Source organism: Chinchilla lanigera, unplaced genomic scaffold (assembly GCF_000276665.1).
Source record: "Chinchilla lanigera isolate Chin_1 unplaced genomic scaffold, ChiLan1.0 scaffold00144, whole genome shotgun sequence".
Taxonomy (NCBI): Eukaryota; Metazoa; Chordata; class Mammalia; order Rodentia; family Chinchillidae; genus Chinchilla; species Chinchilla lanigera.
The window spans coordinates 2,102,093-2,122,155 of NW_004955545.1; the positions used below are offsets into that span (position 1 = coordinate 2,102,093).

Below are 20,063 nucleotides of genomic sequence, written 5' to 3' on the forward strand. Positions count from 1 at the left end.
ACACCATTTTGAGGTCACAGGGTCATGGTCACCCAAAAATGTTGAAGATCACACGAAAAACAGCACCAGCATCAGCAAATGTGAATCCACCAGAAGCATGTAAGTAAGCTGCAAGAGACAGGAGAAAAACAAAAAAAAAAAAAAAAAAAGAGAAAAAAAGGAAAGTTAGCAAATGAGTCTTTGGGGGCTGACATTTCACCTTTTAGAGTTAAAAGAAAAGAAGTCAAGAAAAGAAAAAAATGTATTTTCTTCTGTTTGTTTTTATTACAACTACAGGCAAAGAACAAAATCGACCCCATGCACCAACTATAGGATTTAGAGTTCTGGGATCCTGTAACAGCCTCAGGCAACAAGGGGTATGTGACTCAGCTCCCAATACAAAGAAGAAGCAATCTTTATGAAAAATCAATCTTTATTAAGTCTGTAGCAGATCACTTTCAGACAACACTGGCAACAGAACTTTGAAATAACCTACTGATCATTAGTATTTCCTAGGGTTTTAATGTCACTGATGCTATGTATAAAATAAGCCAACTGACTCTTCTAGACACACGGTGTTTGAAAATAAAATCCTGCATAACTGTATGCTGCTCTCATAAAGAAAAAAAAAAAAAAACCAAAAAAACCAAACCACAAGTATTCTCATTAGCCAGTAGGTTATAGAGGTTGGATTAAACACCTGAATGAACATCAGGTTAGAAAATTAACAGATTAAGATCAATCTTACTCCCTATTTCCCCCGCTACACCTTACTCACCGTGGCTCCCAGGTAAGGTCCCAGACCCATTCCTTTCATCAGTCTCTGTTTTTATTCCAGTCACTGGAAAGGCTGGTGGAGGCATCAACTGCCTGTGAAAAGAAAATGAACACTTCTCTCAGACAAACTAAAATTTTTAACTTCTCCAGTAGGTAAGAGAAGTTTAACAATGTTTATAGACAATCCTTTGCTCACTTTACCATTAATTATCCTTCCCTTGTCCTTGTTCTTCAAACCATTAAGCTTATTAACGTTATAAAGCCTGTCTACATAGTGAAGCCACACCAAAAACAGAATGAAGCACTGCAGGAAGAAGTTAGCTTCCTCTTATGAAGATAAAAGTAACAATCTAAGAAAGGAGACTTTAAACACTGGATGTCCTCCCATTCAAGTTTTTCCACCCATAGCAATTTGTGTTCCTAAAGCAGTAAAAATGCCAGTGTAACCCCTCTGTTACCATTGACTCAGGAAAATCGTGAAGATGGAGACAATAACGGTACAGTGGTACCTTGCTTCATGAACTTAATTCTTTCCACGAGTCTGGTCACAAACCAAATTGGATGAAAAGTGCATCAAAATCAATGTTAGGTTCAATGTTGATCTTATGGGGAAATTTGATTTGGTTCTTGTCTAGCGACCAGAATTGTGGAAAGAATTAAGTTCACGAACAGAGAGGTACCACTATAAATGCAGATGCTTGAACAAGTGAATACTGCACTATTCACAGCTGGATGTAATGTTTCTAACAAAGTGAAACACACTTAATTTCCACTACTGCTTCAATTACAACAGTTTATTTGATTCAAACGATGTCATTTCAGTTCAGAACACCGAAGCTCAGCTCGTAGCAATGATCACTATCCATACTAATGGTGTAGAGAAGTAACATATGAATGTATTCATGTGATTGTTCCTACTGACTTACCTGTCCCTCTCTCGCTCTTTGCCTGAGGAACTTGCTGGCTTCGATCCTGCTCCTTCGATCTCATTCTGACTGGAGAAGCCTGTACCTAAATTAGTCATATGAATGGGTCCATGCTATGAGCAGAAAAATACAGTGGCATTAGCAAATCTACAACTGCTGTATTGACTTCAGCTCCTTAATGTAACTGTCAAGTGTCTCATCTTTCTGATAAATTGAAATAAATTAAACTGTACTACATACGCTGGGATTTGGTGTTTAGTCAAAGTAGGGATTTTTCTGTAGAGCTCAGGCATGCTGTACCTCTATGCTATGCTTTCAACTGATTGGCCATAAGTCAACTGTTTTCTAAAAGCCTAGTTTTAACTATAAAAATGCTGTGACTTAAGAATTCCCCAAGGGTTCTGACAAGATGTAAAGGTGCTTCTGATAAAATTGCACCAAGCATTTGAGGTGTCAGAGACTAAACCCAGGGGCTCACGTGCTAGGCAAGGGATCTACTAGAAAGCTATTATACCAGACCTTATTCTTCTGGCAAGTTTTTTCCTAGGACAGGGAGCTAGCAGGTAAGAGGTTCTCAAAAAATCATTCTCTCTCTTTTTTAAAAATAAGAGCCAAAGGGAATAGCAAATTAAGTCAAAGGGAAACATATATAGGTAGACTGACAGCTTCTTGTAATATATGTAGAAAAGACAATCAGAGGCGTTCATGAGTCTACTGTATCAATACAGGAAACACAGAATTCTTGATAAATCCTTCCAGACGTTAGTTATGAGACTTCTCTCTAAATGGAGCTCTGTAATTACTTATCACAATGATCCCAATGACAAAATCCACTCCAAAGAAATTAATTCTTCAAGAATAAAATCTTAAGCTAAATGGATTCTAGAAAGCAGAAATCTTAGTACTAGGATACTTGATATAGATGTAAATGTATCTTTCTTTAAAGGGAGAATAAAGTAAGAGGGTAAGACAAGGAAAGGAAGACAGGGTATTTTATTTAACCTGATAGCCAAGAAGTCCAGATTCCCGTTCATCTGGTAGCTCCTCTGTGAATCGCCTCTTCTGTGCCTGGGGCTGCGATGGGAGTGGTGGCTGGGGCTGGGGCTGGGGCTGGGGCTGAGGGCCAGCAGGCAAGGCAGTTTTGACAGGAGCAGCAGGAATAAAAGGACCACTCATTGGACTCTGGGACCAAAACAAACCACAGAGGAAAAGAAGTGTGAGGCTGTCCAACTAATGACTGACTAAATGATCAGCAAGTGCTGTCACGATCAGTATGTATATATTTTTCAACTTCAGGGCCTTCACCTCCTTCCTATATACTCTGGCAACAGCATCACCTAGCCTTCCCACCTTTATCCCAGGGAAACAGGAAAGTGACAATCTACAGACAGTTCTTTAACTTCCCAGGAAAAACCACTTGTGCACTTGGGGTATTAAGAATAAACATGAACATTAATAAACAATAAGAACTCCAGCCACTTACTCAGTTCAGAAGCCTCTTATTTAAAGTTCTTTCATCAATGTGATTAGCTCTTTCTGTACCACATACACTGTTAATGCTTGTGGCAGAGGCAACTTCATTTACTATTTCCATGGTTACTGAATTACCATATCAAAAGTCTGACTAGTCTTTAAGAGGTTATTCCAAAAAGGCAACAGGGGGATTCAACACACAGTACGTATTAGAGAAAAGTAAGTACATATAAAGGAATTACTAATGAACAGCTTTTACTTTTCTTTTTTTTTGAGATGTGGTCTCACTATTATATATACAGTGCAGACTAGCCCCAAACTTGCAGCAACCCTTTAGCCTCAGCCTCCTGAGTGCTGGGATTACTGATGTGCACCACCAAGCCCAGTCTCAAATATTTACTGACTGCTTGATTCATCTTAATCAGTATAAACTTTTGAGATTTTTATTATGTCCATTTTTACATCTAAAAAAATTCAAACCCTAAACAGGTCCAATTATATCCCAAGATTACACAGCTCAAAAAAGGGAAAGCACGATGAACTCTAGCAAGCTAACTCTTAACATCCCTGTGCCGTACTACCTCCCAATTACAAAAGGCTGTAGCTCGAAGCTGAGGGCTACAGATTTTACTAAATGTAATTCTGACTAGGAATTACAAGCAGAATTTAGTTCAAATGCCCCGTTTTTGTGGTAGCAGGGACTGAATCCAGGGCCTTTGCACAGTGAGCTTTATCTCCAGGCCTTCGTCAATGTTTTAGGCAACTGCTAAACTAGTCTTGAACTTGAGATCTTCATCACTCAATCTGCTAGGGTATGGGGACTGCAGGTAAGCGCCACCACACCCAGCCCATATGCTGGGGAATACGCTGTTAGAAGCTGTGCAACCTTCTTCAGTGCTCACAGTCCACAGGCAGTGAAGCTGGGCAATGGTTAGAGGCCACCGTTACCCTGGCATGGGGTACACGATGAGAGGCCCACACACAAGGGCCCACCATAAATCCACTACCATGCTCTCAAGTCTCCCTGCTGTCTCCCTCTCAGTGAGTGTCTAACTCACCCAGATGAGCTAGGCACCTACTCTTTTCTAAAATTTCACTGTCTTACATAATTTAAGGAGTTATAAAGAAACCTATCAGCATTTATAATCCTTAAGATTAGAAAATTCAGGGCCAGGGATACAGATCAATGGCAAGTGAAAGGTCCTGAGTTCAGTTCCCGGAATAAAAAAAAAATGATTAGAAAGTTCATCAATCTTAGGTTAGGAATATCTGTTTATGTAGTTTCTAAAAGCAAAACTGCCAACTCAGTTCCAACCAGTGAGAGGTATGCTACAGACCAGCCTCCCTTTCCCTGACAACTAAGTTAACACTGCAAAGCGAACAGTAGACAAACTATGCCCACAAAATGGCGAACAGGATTCTGAAACAGCACTCATTATTATAAATAAAGTTCTAGTGCGTACAGCCACCTCATTTGTTTACGCTTTGTCTATGGTTGCTTTGTTGCTACAATAGAATACAGTAGTTGTGCCATTCTACTTGACCCAAAAATCCTAAAATATTTACCATATGGCCCTTAACAAAAACTGCTGAACATTTCCACTTCCAACAGCTATTCGGTGCCGAGAATTTTAAAAGTAATTGTACACTTTAGGGTGATGTATAAACATGCACACACGACAAAGTACTCAGGCAGGCTCATCGTGGGAACATACAAGATGGCAGGAAAAAAACCAGTCACATGACATGGTTTGTATCTGGAATACCACCTGCCTCCAGTTTTCCCTAATTCCAATGGCAGCCATGTTGCAGACTCTGGCATCTTACCTGTCCAGTGCTAACTGGAGGTTGAACTTGTGTTATCGGGTATTGTGTTGGCACAGGTGGGACTCCGGTAGGTAAAGCTGGCAAGACTCCAGGTGCCAGTGAAACAGCTGGTGGCACTATGCTTGGTACTCCATAGGGAGGCTGAACTGGCTGCTGAGGAGGGGGAACAACAGGGTAACCAGACTGATAGCCATTGGATGGATAATATGGTGGCTGAGGAGGGACACTACTTATAGCAGAGGGTTGTGAATAGCCTGAGGGGGAAGAAAAAAAGTGTTTAATCAGCTGCAGCAGAATGAGACATTTTAGCTGAACATTAAACTTACTATCTACGGAAGAAAAACACTGAAGCACGAATGGCTCTCCAAATTAACCTAAGCTGAAGGGAACATTACCAGTAATCTGGCACAGTCTAGTCTCACACCTAACATCACTAGCAAAGTATTTTTAAACACTTCCAAACACACATACCTGGTAAGGGTACAGCAGTATTAATTTGATTCACAAATCTAGAATATTCAGCATGAACCTGGGAGAGAGGGGAAAACAAATTAACATAAGACAGTCCCAATTGACTATTTGTAACAGTCTGATGAAATAAATTTAGGGCTTGCCAGGCGTAGTGGTGCACGCCTGTAATCCCAGCACTTGGAAAGCTGAGGCAGGAGGATCAGTTTGAGTTTGAGGCCAGCCTGGGCTACAAAGTGAGCTCAAGGCCACCTGAACTGCATAGTGAGACGCTGTCTCAACGAAAAAAAAAAAAAAGAGGGCCGGGTGTGGTGGCACACACCTGTAATCCCCGCACTCAGCAGGCTAAGGCAAGAGGATCGTTGTGAGTTTGAGAGCAGCTTGGGCTACAAAGTGAGTTCAAGGCCAGCCTGAACTGCATAGCAAGACCCTGTCTCACAAAGACAAAAAATATAAATAAATAAATAATTTAAAAAATAATTTTAGGGCCAAAACTATTAAAATATTTTGGGGGCTAGGGATTTAGCTCAGCAGCACAGCGCCTGCCTGGCAAGCACAAGGTCCTGAGTTTGATTCCTGGTACTGGAAAAAAAACGAAAACAGAAAAAAAACAAAACAAAAAAAAACCGTAAAATATTTTCATTAAGCTGGGTGTGAGGACAAACTGTAATCCCAGCTGTTTGGAAGGCTGAGGCAGATGGACCATTGAGGTTTTTTCGGCTAGTGAGTTTAAGGCCAGCCTGAACTACATACTGACCCTGTGTCAAGGGGGGGCACGGTGGCACATAATTCCTGCAGATATAGCTCAGTGATAGTGCCCTCCTCGATAAATTTTCATTGCTGTCCTGACCTAAATATGAGTAAGACAAACCTGTAAGTGATTAAGCCAAGTTTTAGAAATCAGGAACATATATAATCCTAACATCCCCAAACTAGACTTAATTCTGGGGTTCAAAATCCTTCAGAAAGCCACAGAAGGTTTGCAATTAGGAAATTTCTAAACTACTAGTGCAACTAGTGAAAACTTGTTTGTATTTACTGGGTGATATGTTCTCAAAGGAGTTTCCAATTTCTCCAATCTGTTTTTATTTTTTGTCTTTTTTGAGACAGGGTTTTGTTATATAGTTCAGGCTGGCCTTGAATTCACGCTGTAGACCAGGCTGGCCTAGAACTGGAAGCAATCCTCCTGCCTCAGTCTCTCAAGTGCTGGGATTACAGGCGTGTGCCACCATGCCCAGCTCCAATCTGTTCTCTAATTCAAGGCATTTGACTAAATCTGTAACTTCAAGTACCAATAAACAAGATTATCAAGGAAATTATTTGATACAAGTGTTGGTAATCTGGTAATATGCACAAAAGCAAACATCAGCTTCCCAAAAAGGTCCCTTTAAATACCAAAGAACACAAGGTTCAACATAATTCAACCCGAAAGCTGATTTTCTTTTTTTTCTTTTTTTTTTTTTGGTTTTTCTCCGGTATCGGGAACCGAACTCACGACCTTGCACTTGCCAGGCAGGCGCTTTTGCCGCTAAGCTAAATCCCCAGCCCCTAAAGCTGATTTTCTTTAAGTGCTACCAAATAAGTCATAACTTTTTTCAGTGTTGAGGATATAATTCAGAGCCTTCCCACTAAGTTACACCCCTACTCTACACTCTCTATGTAGTTCAGGCTGGCCTCAAACTCCCAGGGATCCTCTTGCCTCAGTGCTGGTATTAGTAGCATGTGCCACCATCCCCAGCTGCTAATTGGTTAAAAACTGTCATAGCTCTACTACTGTATTCTTTAGACTGACAACCCAAAGAATGCCAACACAATCATCAAAACAAAGGACTCTCTCTCAAAGATTCCAAAAGGAGCTAGCGGTGAAGCTCACGGGTAGTGTGTGCTTAGTAAATGTGAGGCCCTGGGTTCAATCCTTAGTAGTAAAACAACATTCTAAGAGAACCAATAATCTTGCCAGGACCTTGATTTCAGACTCCTTTTTCCTAAAGTGTCACAAAATGAATTTGTATTCTTTCAGTCCACCCAACTTACGACATATTGGTATGGTGGCCCAAGAAGCTAATATAGGTAGATTAAAAAATACTCCAAAATAGCAGCAGCTCTTCTGAATGAGTACCAGACAAATGTAACTTGTTGGGGATAAAAGGAAGGATGGTTACCTCAGACATAAATGCATGCTTAGCATGTATAAAGCCCAGGGTTCAGTCCCCAGCGTACATACACATGCACGTGCACACGCATGCGCGCGCGCACACACACACACACACAAACTCACTGTTTGCAAGAGATTCTCACAGAGCTTCTTAGCAGCAGCCAGGCCTTCTGATTTAGGATGACTGAAAAAAAGTATCAATCAGGAATTCAAATATGAGGAAAAATAAAGGATGAAGAATTCTATATCCATTTTCACACGGGGTGTTTTTTTTTTTTTTGGTACTGGCAATTGAACCCAGGCCCTCTGCACTGAGCTACATCTCAAGTCTTTTCATATTTCCACACTTAAGTTGCTAAATAATTGAAGCTGGGCTTGACCTTTCAATTCTCTTGCCTCAGCCTCCCAGGGTGCTGGAATTACAGGCATATGCCACCACACCCAGCCTTCATGCTCTTTTATATCTAGCCTCTGGAAATCATAAAGTAGGAACATAAATAACATTATATAAGCCTTTTAACATGTAATTGGAGAACAAACAAAAAAAGCAAAGGTGGGCGTGTGGTGCACACCTGCGTACTCCCAGCACTCAGGAGGCTGAGGCAAGAGGACCACCATGGTTCAAGGCCAGCCTCAGCTACACAATGAGTTCAAGGTCCACCTAAACTGCATGAGACTCTTTCACCAAAGAAAGGGATATAATTGATATATAATTACCACAAATATTTTATTGGTCTGTTTGGGTAATGATGCTTCTTGATATAAAAACATTTAAAGATCATAAAATACACTAATATAGGTGTTAATGAAAGTTTTAATATTAGGCTTTTCACAACTCACTTTACGATCACAAACTTGTATAAAACTTAATGACTTGAACACTAAAGATATAATCATGCTTCCTAATTCAGTTATTTGCATCAATTACTTATAAAGTGATTACTCCCAGTATTTATTCAAATCCCTCATGCTGCTATTAAGCCTTACTCTTGTTCCTTCTGAATCATTCCAATCTATACAGACTAACGAAGATTTAAATGTCCTCCACCTCACCCGCCCATACCTGATGTAAATATACATAGGTTCGAAAGCTTCTCGGCCGGATGCTGGTTCAATGCAGCCTGAACCTTTGCCCCTCAGGAAGACTTTAGCACCTGTCTCAATCTGAATGTGCTGCAAATAGGAGCAGCCTGGACCTTCCACCTTCTCCTTGACATTAAATGTGGGCACAGCATGTTCCAGACCCACAAATAATTTATCTTGAACATAATGCATCTGTAAAAAGATATAACAGAGAATATAAAAATTAAATCCTAATCTTACAGAAATTACACAAAATATATTAATCCTTCAGATACTTTTGATCACTTCTAGAAGTACCCCTATAATTTCTACAGGAAACCCTATCAAGGAGTTTAATTTAAATAAGAACTTCAGGAGTGTGTGGCTCAGGGATAGGGCACCCGCCTAGCAAGCCTAACATACTCAAGACCTTGAAGGAAAGCCCTGAAGGAAATAAAAAAATAAAAATAAAGCCTTCCATGTTAATACATGTACCTTACCTATACAGACCTTATTCTGCTTAGCAAAAAACATTCACAAGGCAAAAAGCCTTGGATCTAGTAACGAGAATGCACACCCTTTTCCCTCCAATTAATGTTAAGTCATTCAAACAAAAATTATAGTAAAGACAACGTGCTGTAAACTGGAGTAGAATGTTGGGTAGTACAGTCAGCCCTGTGACTTTCTCCAATTTGGGCTGCTCTCTCCAACCCCTTTCTCTAGGAGGAGTGTATCAGCAAAGTCTTGCTTCATCAGACTCAGCCTTCTTGGTCCTCCAGTGGCCACCAGGTCTACAAATACAAATTAAACCACCATCTTCACATGGTGCAATGTGCACACTCTTTGACTTAGCCATCTCCGTGCTATGACATTTGGAAACATAGAGAACCCATAGCAGACCACCAACAGCAGACAGCTCAAACTGGAATTTCACTATTGCATTTTTTTTTCTTCATATGTACCTCTTAACATGGATCATTTTGATAGGAGTAATGAGCTCTGGCCAAAACCTACCCCTGACTGGAAAGGAGGCTTCTGGCTAACTGCTGAAGACAGCTGCGTAATTGGTGCTGGTTGGTGATAGACAGTGACTGTTGCGCCGTTAAAAGTTGGACTTGTCCCTGTCGCAGCCTTCACTACCCCGTTGGTGATAATTTCTTTGATTCGGTTTACAGCTCCTAGGAAGAAAACAAACAGTAAGATACTATACCAAAGAAATGAAAGTTCTAGTGCATGATAGGCCAGACCAGTGCTGTGATTCCAGCACTCTAGAAGGCTGAGGCACAAGGACTTCAAGTTTGAACTCAAGCTAGGCAACTTACCAAGACCCTGCCTCAAAAAAAAAAAAAAAAAAAAAACAACAGAACAGAAAGGTCCGGGATTCAATCCTTACTCCTACTAGAAAACACACACAAAGACACACACATACACACAAGGCCAATGCTGAATTTCTTAAGCATTAACCCATTGTTTAAGTTACCCAAACTTGTGACTTCTCACTCTCTAAAGCCCCATACACACTGGTACGTAATTCACAAACAAGAGCAGCCATCAGGTATTTATACACAGCGCGTGCTCTGCTCTTCACAAAATGTTATGTAAGCCAAAACATTACTTACTGTCTACCAGTTCCCGTGTCTGTCCCTGAACGTGAAGATATAATGGACGATCCCTATAAAGACAGAAAAGGCTAAATGAATTCAGACTGGTCAAAACCAAAGGAGTTAAATGGGTCAACAAATTTAAATAAAGTTTCCAGGTTAGGGGAAAAAAAAGCTACCGCTAATATCGGCAAACAATTTTATAGGTGGGAAACACATTAACTGCCCACGTACGGCTTCAGTCTTCACAGGGGCTCATTAGTGTTGTCATTCCATCAGAGGAAATAAGGTCAAGAACAGGATGCAGCTGGACGAGGTGGTGCATGCCTGTAATCCCAGCACTAAAGGGCTGAGGCAGGAGGTTCACCAAGGGTTTGAAGCCAGTGTGGGCTACATAAGCAAGTTCAAGGTCAGTCTGGACTACACAGTGAGACACTGTCTCCAAAAAGAAAGAAAAAAGAACAGGATGTAGTTCTGTTATCCTAGCTACTGAGAACCTAAAGCAGGAAAACTATAAATTCAAAGCCAGCCTAAACACCTTAGTGAGGATGTAGTTCAGTGGTAGAGCACCCCTAGGTTCCATTTCCAGCACTGCAAACAAATGCACAGAATTCTTTCTATTGTCTAATAGGTTATACGCAAATGTGCTCCTGGTGATACAAAATAATGGGCACCAGGCATGGTGGTTGTGATGAGAATGGTGGTACATGCCTATAATCCCAGCACTCAGGAGGCAGGAGGACCACTGTGAGTTTGAGGTCAGTCTGAAGTACACAGTGAAACCCTGTCTCAAAAAGACAGAAAAAAAAAAAAAAAAGCTGTGAATGGTAACACAGGTCTATAATCCCACTACTTTCAGAGAATAAGGCAGAAAGACCACCAAGTTTGAGCTCAGCCTGTACAATATGGCAAGACCTTCTCTTATAAATAAATAAGACAGAAGGTCTTATGTTGTACAGGCTGGGCTCTCAATAAATAAGACAGCCCCTTCATGTAAGCGGCCTGAGGTGACCTGTGAAAATGGTTTACTACTCTCTTGATCCAGAAAACCCCACAATATCATGCAAATTGAGGGGTTCAAACCTTTGCGTTCACTTTAAGAACACTTGTGAAACTACCCAGGCCATCAGGGTATGCACGTCCGAAAGGCTACCAAGTATTTGAAGGATGTCACATTGAAGAAGCAATGTGAAGTGAAATAAATTGGACTCACATGTGTAGACATCATGTTGTCTGCCTAGTGTAAGAACATGAAAGAATAAGTGGAACTCAAAACATGCAATAGATGTTGGGCAAAGGAAAGAAATTGCTCAAAAGAGGAAACAACTGAGATGAGGGAAAGAAGAAAAAGAAAGAAAGGGAAAGGGGCTGGGGATTTAGCTTAGTGGCACAATGCCTGCCTGGCAAGCATGAGGTTATGAGTTCGATTCCCAGTACCGGAAAAAAAAAGAAGGAAGGGAAAAAATATATATGCATACAGAAGGATGGCTGGGATAACTGTACTGCTGATGTCTAATGGTTTACTGAAAGGAATTAATTAATTCTTTAGTTAATTCTTTCATTAGTTAATTCTTTCATTCTTTCCTTATTGACCAATTTTGCATGCTTATATCTGCTAATCTGAACAACTACTTTGAAGAGAACAATATGCAACATAATAACCGTTGTTGAAATCCTATCATCTTGTTTGGTGAAACTTTGCATTGTTTATAATTTGTTTTTATTTTTTATTCTCTTTAATGGTTTGATTAACCTTGCATTCTTACATCTGATAATCTGACCAACTTCGATGAAGATAAAAATATGTAATAACCACTGTTAATCCCTAGCATTTTGTTCTGAAACCCTGTACCATTGTCTTTGCTCTGCTTTGTTTCTATGTTGTTGACATTTTGCTATTGTTCTTTTTTTAACTTCTCTTTAAAATAAAAAAAAAAAAAGCAATGTGTGCCATTCCAGCATTACAATGGTGGAGATGGGAGGTGTGCCCAGGCCAAACAGTGAGGCTGGACACAGGGTCGGTGGCCCAAAGAGTGCTGAATTTTTGCTGCACATGCTTAAAAATAGAGAGTAATGCTGAACTCAGGGGTTTAGATGTAGACTCTCTGGTCGTCGGACATATCCAGGTGGACAAAGCATCCAAGATGCACCGTGGTACTTATAGAGCTCACGGCCAGACTAACCCATACATGAGCTCCCCCTGCCATACTGAGATGATCTTTACTGAAAAGGAACAAATTGTTCCTAAACCAGAGGAGGAAGCTGCACAGAAGAAAAAGGTATCTCTGAAGAAACAGAAAGAAAAAAAAAAAAAAAAAAACTTATGGCACAGGAATAAATTAAGCATAAAATAAATGCAAGTAAAACAAAAAAAAAAAAAGACACAGACAGACAGATGGACAATATAGCTCAATGTGAAGACCTTGGCTTTAACCCCAATTCCAACACCACAACGATAGGAACATAAGTGAGTTCCCAACATTTCTTATACTTGAGATGCCCCAAACTCTGCCACAACACATATGCACATATGTACAAACACACAGCCACCCACAAGCTACAGTTTACACATACTGAAATCTGTGTTCAGAATGGAAGCTGGGGGCTGGGGATTTAGCTTGGCGGCCCAGCACCTGCCTGGCAAGCACAAGGTCATGAGTTCGATTCCCAGCACCGGAAAAAAACAAACAGAACGGAAGCTGATGCGAGTCATATCCCAACCAGCCCCAAGCCAAAGGGTAGTATACACACCCTGGTCCCACTTTAGCCTTCTCTTCAGTCGTCATGAACCTCCCTCGAGTGGACACAGCAGCCCCACTAAGTCGGCTGATCTAAAAGGAAATTTTTTATTGAAAAGATAATGTATATGTACCAAACATAATAATGTATTGAAAAGATAATGTATACGTACCAAACAAAGCATGACACTATAACCCATAAACACATATATTAAACCCAACTCTGATTTAGGACCAAACCCATTCAAATATTTGTGTCTCTGCTTTGTTCGGAGGTGTCTTTTACTCAATTCACCTCCCTCCTCTCCCAGAGTCACACAACCCTCCACACCTCGTCTTGAGTCTGTCCTCGGGTCAGCAAGTTCCTACACGTCAGAGGCACATCATTGATTTCTACTTCTGCTACCACCAGGTCATCCTTGCTTTTATTGCTAGTTAGGCCTTTTCCAGGGGCTTGAAGCTACAGAAAGAAAAATTAAAAAGTTTACATGATAATGTCTTTTAGTTGTCTGGTTTTCAAATATCCCTTCCCAAGTTCCACCACCTCCCCACCTTTTTTCCTTTACCTACCTGCAATATATTTTTATTGCTACACTTATAAGTGGAATAAGAGACATAAAGCCTCACCAAAATAACAATAAATTAATTCATCTATCTGATGGCCACCATCAGGTTCTTTGTAACCTTGGCTCTGTCTGTGTGTGCGTGTGTGTATGGCCACATCATTACAGAAACTTTATAAATAAAAAGTTCTATTTTATTTGAGACAGGGTCTTATTCTGTAGTTCACGCTGGCCCTGAACTCACTACGTAGCCGAGGCTGGCCTCAAACTCACAACAATCCTGCCTTAGCCTCCCAAATGCTGGACTTACAGATGTGTGTCACCATGCCGGGCCAGAACTTCTAATTTCTAAAAGGAAAATTAAAGGGTCCCAAGTTCTGATGTTTTACCGCTTGACTGGCTGTGCATGTAAAATATAAAAAGCAAAAAGAATGCACACAACCCATAGATCTCATACATTCAACAAAAACATTGCCTTTGTGTAAATCCTATAGCTACCACACACCCAACCCAACTAATTCATCCTTGCAATGGTTTAAAAAACCCTTAAACTGCAGCTAATCAGCTAGGCATGGTGGCGCATGCCTGCAATCTCAGCACTCCAGAGGCTGAGGCAGGAGGATCATTGTGAGTTTGAGGACAGCCTGGGCTACAAAGTGAGTTCAAGGCCAGCATGAACTGCAAAATGAGACCCTGCCTCAAAAAAAAAAAAAAAGAAGCTAATCAATCATTCCTTTGCCCTCTCTCATAGAAGAACAAAGAGAACGGATGAAAAGCCAGTCAGGCCTATCAGCCTGATTTGGTTCCAATTTAAACTACAAACACCTCCAGATAGCTGAATTTGAGTATCTGAGCAAATAGTACCAAGACTGCACTCTTGTTTGTTTTGTACCAGGAATCGAACTCAGGACCTTGCACTTGCCAGGCAGGGGCTGTGCTGCTCAGCTATATCCCCAGCCAGAGTACATTCTTGCAACTGATGGCTAGCAAATCTGCTCAAGAAAGGTAAAATACTGTTTACTTCCAGCACAGACACATTTTTTAACACATGAAAGTAAAACTAAACACAAACTCCACAGTATCACTTCAGCTTTATTCAGCCCCTTACAGTAGTCACTTACATATTTTATCTTGTTGAATCTTTATGACTACCATTAAAGATTATATCAACACTGTCCACCTGTACTTTCTATAATAATAAAGTGTTCTTGAGCCAGGCATGGCAGCATATACCTGTAATCCTAGTACTAAGGAGGCTGGGGCAGGAGGTACTCCAAGTTCAAGGCTAGCCTGAACTACACAGCAAGGGTTTGACTCAAAAAATTAAAATAAAAATGCAAGTGTTCTGTATCTAAGCAATTCAACAGGGTTGCCATTAGTCAGCGGTGTTTCCTGAGCCCTTCAAATGCAGCTGTGATTAAAAAAGTGAATTTTACATTATATTCTATTCACATTTACATACCCCACATGTGGCTGCAGATTATTGCACCGGACAGTGGAGGTACATATTACCTACGTGAAACACTTAAAAAGTCAAAGCCATATAGCCAGTTACTGGGCATTAGAGCTATAAAACAGATACTATGATTCTAAATATAGTTTTTATATACTGTGCTGCCTTCTATTGAGTTCAAACTATCATTTGAAAGATTACTTTTTAGAGAAACAAACATAAGTGCTGGGGATATCGCTCAGCAGCATAAGCACCTGCCTGGCAAACTTGAGGTCATGAGTTCAATTCCTGGTACCAAATTAAAAAAAAAAAAAAAAAAAGAGAGAGAGAGAGAAACAAACATGAATCTAAGAGATTAACACCAGTGCTAACAATATGAATATTCAGCCAGGCATGGTGGTGCGTATCTATTAATCCCAGCTACTTGGGAGGCTAAGCCAGGAAGATCACAAGTTCAAAGACCAGCCTGGGCAAAGAATATTCAGGTAGTACCCCACCTTTCTCAACGTGTTTATCTTTCCACACAGGCCTTACCAATGGGCAACCAGTTCATATGATCTTTGCAAACCATTAACAAGATAATTAATATTGCATTTTTACTCAAAATTCTGACCAACTCCGCAGAATTTTAGTATCTAAACATCCAAAGAGATTATGGTTTGCGGATAAACATACCATTGAACTAACTGGAAGGTCACTAAGCACTGCATTTTCTTTTTCTGATCGCATAACTTCTGCTTATTTTTATTAGTATATGTTTGCAGCATATAATGACTCCATTCATTGTGGGAAGTTAGTACCTATACATAACATACCTTCATTCTTTTCATGCCCCTTTCCCCCCTCTCCACCTCTTGGTTAAACACTGCATTTTCAAATGTTACTTCTTCAGGAATACTATGGGAGATAAATCTTAATTTAAGCCATCTGAATTGTCTGTGCCCTTGGAAAAATTATTTTATTTCCATGAGCGTAATTTTCCTGATGTCAAAGAATTTTTCACCTGTTACCAAGAATTTTCTTAATTTACAAAGCATACAATATAAACAGCCACTACATCTTTTTAAAAAATTTTTAGCCGGGCGTGGTAGCGCACACCTGTAATCCCAGCAGTCAGGAGACTGAGGTAGGAGGATCATTATGAGTTCAAGACCAGCCTGGGCTACAAAGTGAGCTCAAGGCCAGCCTGAACTGCAGAGTGAGATCCTGTCTCAAAAAAAGACAAAAAATAAATAAATAAAAAAATAAAAATAAAAATTTTTATATATTTTCTTTACTATCACTACCTTATAGTAAGACTCTTGCATCTCATGGCAAAGTAAAGGTTTTAAGATTTTAAGATTCTAATTATATCACTCATTTTTATATATTTAAAAAAAAAAACCAATGCCTTCACCATTTATATGAAAACAACAAAATCAGCCAATATAAACTGTACCTCCATTTTAGTGGGTTTTTTTTTTTTTTTTTTTTTTTGGTTTTTCTCTGGTACCGGGAACCGAACTCATGACCTTGCGCTTGCCAGGCAGGCCCTTTGCCACTGAGCTAAATCCCCAGCCCCTAGTCATGTTTAATTGCATTTAGTCATTAAGCATCTATGTATCCTAATTACAGATGACAGTTCAAAGCTCATGAATTACCTGAATGTTTTTTCTTTTTCTTTCCTTTTTTTTTTTTTTTACATTACTGAGAATTAAACGTAGGACCTTTGATCTGAACTCCATTCCCAGCCCTCCTTTTTAAATGAGACAGGGGCCACTCCCGGTGGCTCACGCTTGTAATCCCAGCATTTGGGAGGCTGAGGCAGGAGGATCATTTCGAGTTTGAGACCAGCCTGGGCTACAAAGTGAGCTCAAGGCCAGCCTGAACTGCATAGGGAGACCCTGTCTCAAAAAAAAACAGTAAATAAATAAATGAATGAATAAATGAGACAGGATCTGGCTAGTTATCCAGGTTGGGCTCAAACCCAATCCTGCCTCAACTTTCCGGAGTGAGGGGTTACAGACCTGCAACACCAAACCTGGCTGTGGACGTCTTTTTCTGATTTCAGGAAAAAAAGCACACGCATCCAAAGACATTACCATGGTTTAAATGATTACACGTGCACATGGAAAAAATAAGCTATTTGGTTCAAAAATATACAATCCAATAAAAATCACCTTGTAAAAATGTATGACAAAATACTACCTGAAATACTCCAAAACTAAATGATCTAAAAAATTACTGCACCCGTTCTCTACTTCATTAACACAAAAGATGATGAGAGTATAGGATTTTAAAAAGTCTACTGGCCGGGCATGGTGGCACATGCCTGTAACCCCAGCACCTGGGAGGCTGAGGCAGGAGGATCATTTCGAGTTTGAGACCAGCCTGGGCTACAAAGTGAGCCCTAGGCCAGTCTGAACGTCATAGTGAGACCCTTTCTCCAAAAGACAGGAAAAAAAAAAAGTCTACTGACACTGCAATTAGCTCAGACCCACTGAATACCTTCTCAGCAGCGTTCTGGGTTGGTTTCAGCTTCCCTTTAGCCATAAGCATGGCATTGATCTTGGCAGCCACGGCGGCGGCAGCGTCCAAAGCTCCCGAGGGAGCAGCGGCGGCTGCCCCTGGGCTTCCCCCGCTGCTGGTGACCTCCGTACCCGCCGCGGCTGGCGGGAGAAAGAGAAGAGGGGCGGGAGCGGGCTGGTCCCATTTGCTGCGGCGCCTACAGGTAGGAAAGGGAAAATGTTAGAGCGTAAAGCTTCATTTATGTAATGCTGCCCTCTCTGCGCCTTAGCATTCCTTCTTCCCTGGGTCGTGCTCCACAGCTGCCTCCTCCGAAGTATAAAATGTCCACCTCTCCCTAATCACATTTCCCCAAGCCCCGTCTTCAACCCTCTCCCACTTCCACTTCGTCCCTCCGTCGCCTTTAACCAAACACTCTACTCGATGTTGCACGACCTCGTTTTAGACTTCTCCTTGGCTCGCCCTTGTGAACTCCCCGGTTCCCTCCTCCCTCAGATCCCGCCGCCGGCCCTTTTCGGGGGCCTACGGCCTGCTCCACGTCTCCCCGAAGTCCGGCCTTCCGGAAAGTGCCTTCCTGCTCAAGGGCCCCGCCACCCGCACACAGCTTCCCGCAGGCCCTCCGCCTCTCCCGCGCCTTCGTGCTTGCTGCTACGCCCCGGCCCAAGAAGCTTTACCCGCCAGTTCCAGGATGTGTCGCGCTCCCCGCGGACATGGCGACCGGCTCCACTCAACCACCCGCCAACTACTCCACCAGCAGCTTCCCGTCACTTCCGCCCCAACTCCCGGACGCACAGCCTCTTCCGGTCGCGAGGCAGCGCGGTTCCGGCGACAAAGCAGATTCCAATTGGACACTCGGTTATTTAAAGGCGTTCGGCATTTCTAAGGCTGCGTAGGGTGTGACTTTCCGGTTTGAGCTTTGCCCTTTAAAAAAATGGTTGCTTGTCCAATTTAAAAGCGGACTGGGGAGCAAGAAGGATTCATCTTTGTTGTGGGCAAGCGGAAAGACTAGAAGACAATGCGCATGGATCGGAATAAACAGGTTTCTCCCCAAATTCATGTTCATTTGTGTGGAGTCCCAGCTTCAGTCTGGAAAGTCTTCTTATGGCATTTCCATACTTAACGTTTCAGTTACCTATTTAGGAAAGGGAATGTTTCGTTCCAAATGTCAACTGAAGAGTTCTGGTTTTGCTGGGTGTGGTGGTACACACCTATAATCCCAGCACTTGGGAGGCTAAGGCAGGAGGATCACAAGTTCAAAGCCAGACTAGGCTACATAGTGAGTTCAGGCCAACCTGAACTACATAGTGAGACCCTGCCTCAAAAAAACAAAAACAAAACAAAACAAATAACGCATATAAAACACACACACACACACACACACACACACACACACACAAACTGGTTTTTTTTTTTGTTTTTCTACCTCTGTATATCTGGCAGGGGATATAAATACTGTATAAAAAATATGAATAAGATGCCGGTTCTCCTTTTCTGCTACCTCTCATTGTAGCATGAGGGCAAATACATATTTATATGATAAATAAAAGTTGAAGAAGACAACTTACTCAATTTGGTAGCGCATTGAAGAAACGGAAGCTATGCTGATGTCTAATGGTTTATTGAAAGGAACAATTTTTTTTTCTTTTTTTTGTCTTTTTGAGACTGGGTCTCACTATGCAGTTCAGGCTGACCTTGAGCCCACTTTGTAGCCCAGGCTGGTCTCGAACTCGCAATGATCCTCCTGCCTCAGCCTCCTGAGTACTGTGATTACAGGCGTGCGCCACCACGCCCGGCTTGAAAGGAACGATTAATGCCTTTTTTTTTCTTTTGACCAATTTTGCGTGCTTATATCTGGTAATCTGAACAACTAATTTGAAGACAGCAATATGCAATATGACAACCATTGGTGAAATCATACCATCTTGTCTAGTGATACTCTGTATCATGTTTAATTTTTTTTATTCTCTTTAATGGTTTGATCAATCTTGCATTCTTACATCTAGTAATCTCAGCAACTTCGTTGAAGATAACAATATGTAATGTAACAACCACTGTTAATTCCTATCATTTTATTCTGAAAGCCTGTATCATTTTTATTGTTTTTTATTTGTTTTGTTTTTGTCTCTGCTGTTGGTATTTTGTTATTGTTCTTTTTTTATTATTCTCTTAAAAAAAAAAAAAAAAGGAAACAAGCTAAACAAGCCAACTGAGGCTGGGAAGGTGGAGATACGCATAGGTTATGCAACACCCAGTTCTAGGGCCTGAGTATTTATTGCTGTGCTAGATGGAATGTAAGGGAGCGGATAATCAAAGGTCTTGAATACTGAGGAGCTTGACTCTGAAAGCCAGAGATTTCCAACATTTGCGGTATTCTGGAAATGCAAGGAGTCTTCAGATCAAATAAAGTAAGACACTACTTTTTTTTTTTTTTTTTTTTTTTTTTTTTCTGAGACTGGAGTCTCGCTATGCAGTTCAGGCTGGCCTTGAGCTCACTTTGTAGCCAAGGCTAGTCTCGAAATCACAACGATCCTCCTGC

The 20,063-nt window shown here is 41.1% G+C and overlaps 1 protein-coding gene and 1 pseudogene across 3 annotated transcripts in view; one reads left to right on the plus strand and one right to left on the minus strand.

The window, feature by feature from the left end:
- The window catches only part of Kiaa0907 (KIAA0907 ortholog), a 19,973-nt gene extending 1,653 nt beyond the window's left edge, over positions 1 to 18,320 (minus strand). For 2 of the 3 annotated variants that reach the window (XM_005411625.2, XM_005411624.2), the window contains exons 1-13: positions 18,202 to 18,319; positions 17,510 to 17,726; positions 13,338 to 13,466; positions 13,020 to 13,099; positions 10,287 to 10,339; positions 9,682 to 9,845; positions 8,669 to 8,880; positions 7,729 to 7,789; positions 5,454 to 5,511; positions 4,983 to 5,236; positions 2,685 to 2,864; positions 1,683 to 1,795; positions 758 to 849 (exon numbers count right to left, since the gene is read on the minus strand). In XM_005411625.2, coding sequence (XP_005411682.1) covers positions 758 to 849; positions 1,683 to 1,795; positions 2,685 to 2,864; positions 4,983 to 5,236; positions 5,454 to 5,511; positions 7,729 to 7,789; positions 8,669 to 8,880; positions 9,682 to 9,845; positions 10,287 to 10,339; positions 13,020 to 13,099; positions 13,338 to 13,466; positions 17,510 to 17,726; positions 18,202 to 18,239 — 1,651 coding nt within the window. In that variant the 5' untranslated portion in view covers positions 18,240 to 18,319. Of the gene's footprint in view, positions 1 to 755; positions 850 to 1,682; positions 1,796 to 2,684; positions 2,865 to 4,982; positions 5,237 to 5,453; positions 5,512 to 7,728; positions 7,790 to 8,668; positions 8,881 to 9,681; positions 9,846 to 10,286; positions 10,340 to 13,019; positions 13,100 to 13,337; positions 13,467 to 17,509; positions 17,727 to 18,201 lie in introns of those variants that run through there. The other variant, XM_005411626.2, reaches the window with a different exon arrangement.
- On the plus strand, positions 11,083 to 12,622 carry LOC106147336 (annotated as a pseudogene).
- Positions 18,321 to 20,063: the final 1,743 nt, after the last annotated feature.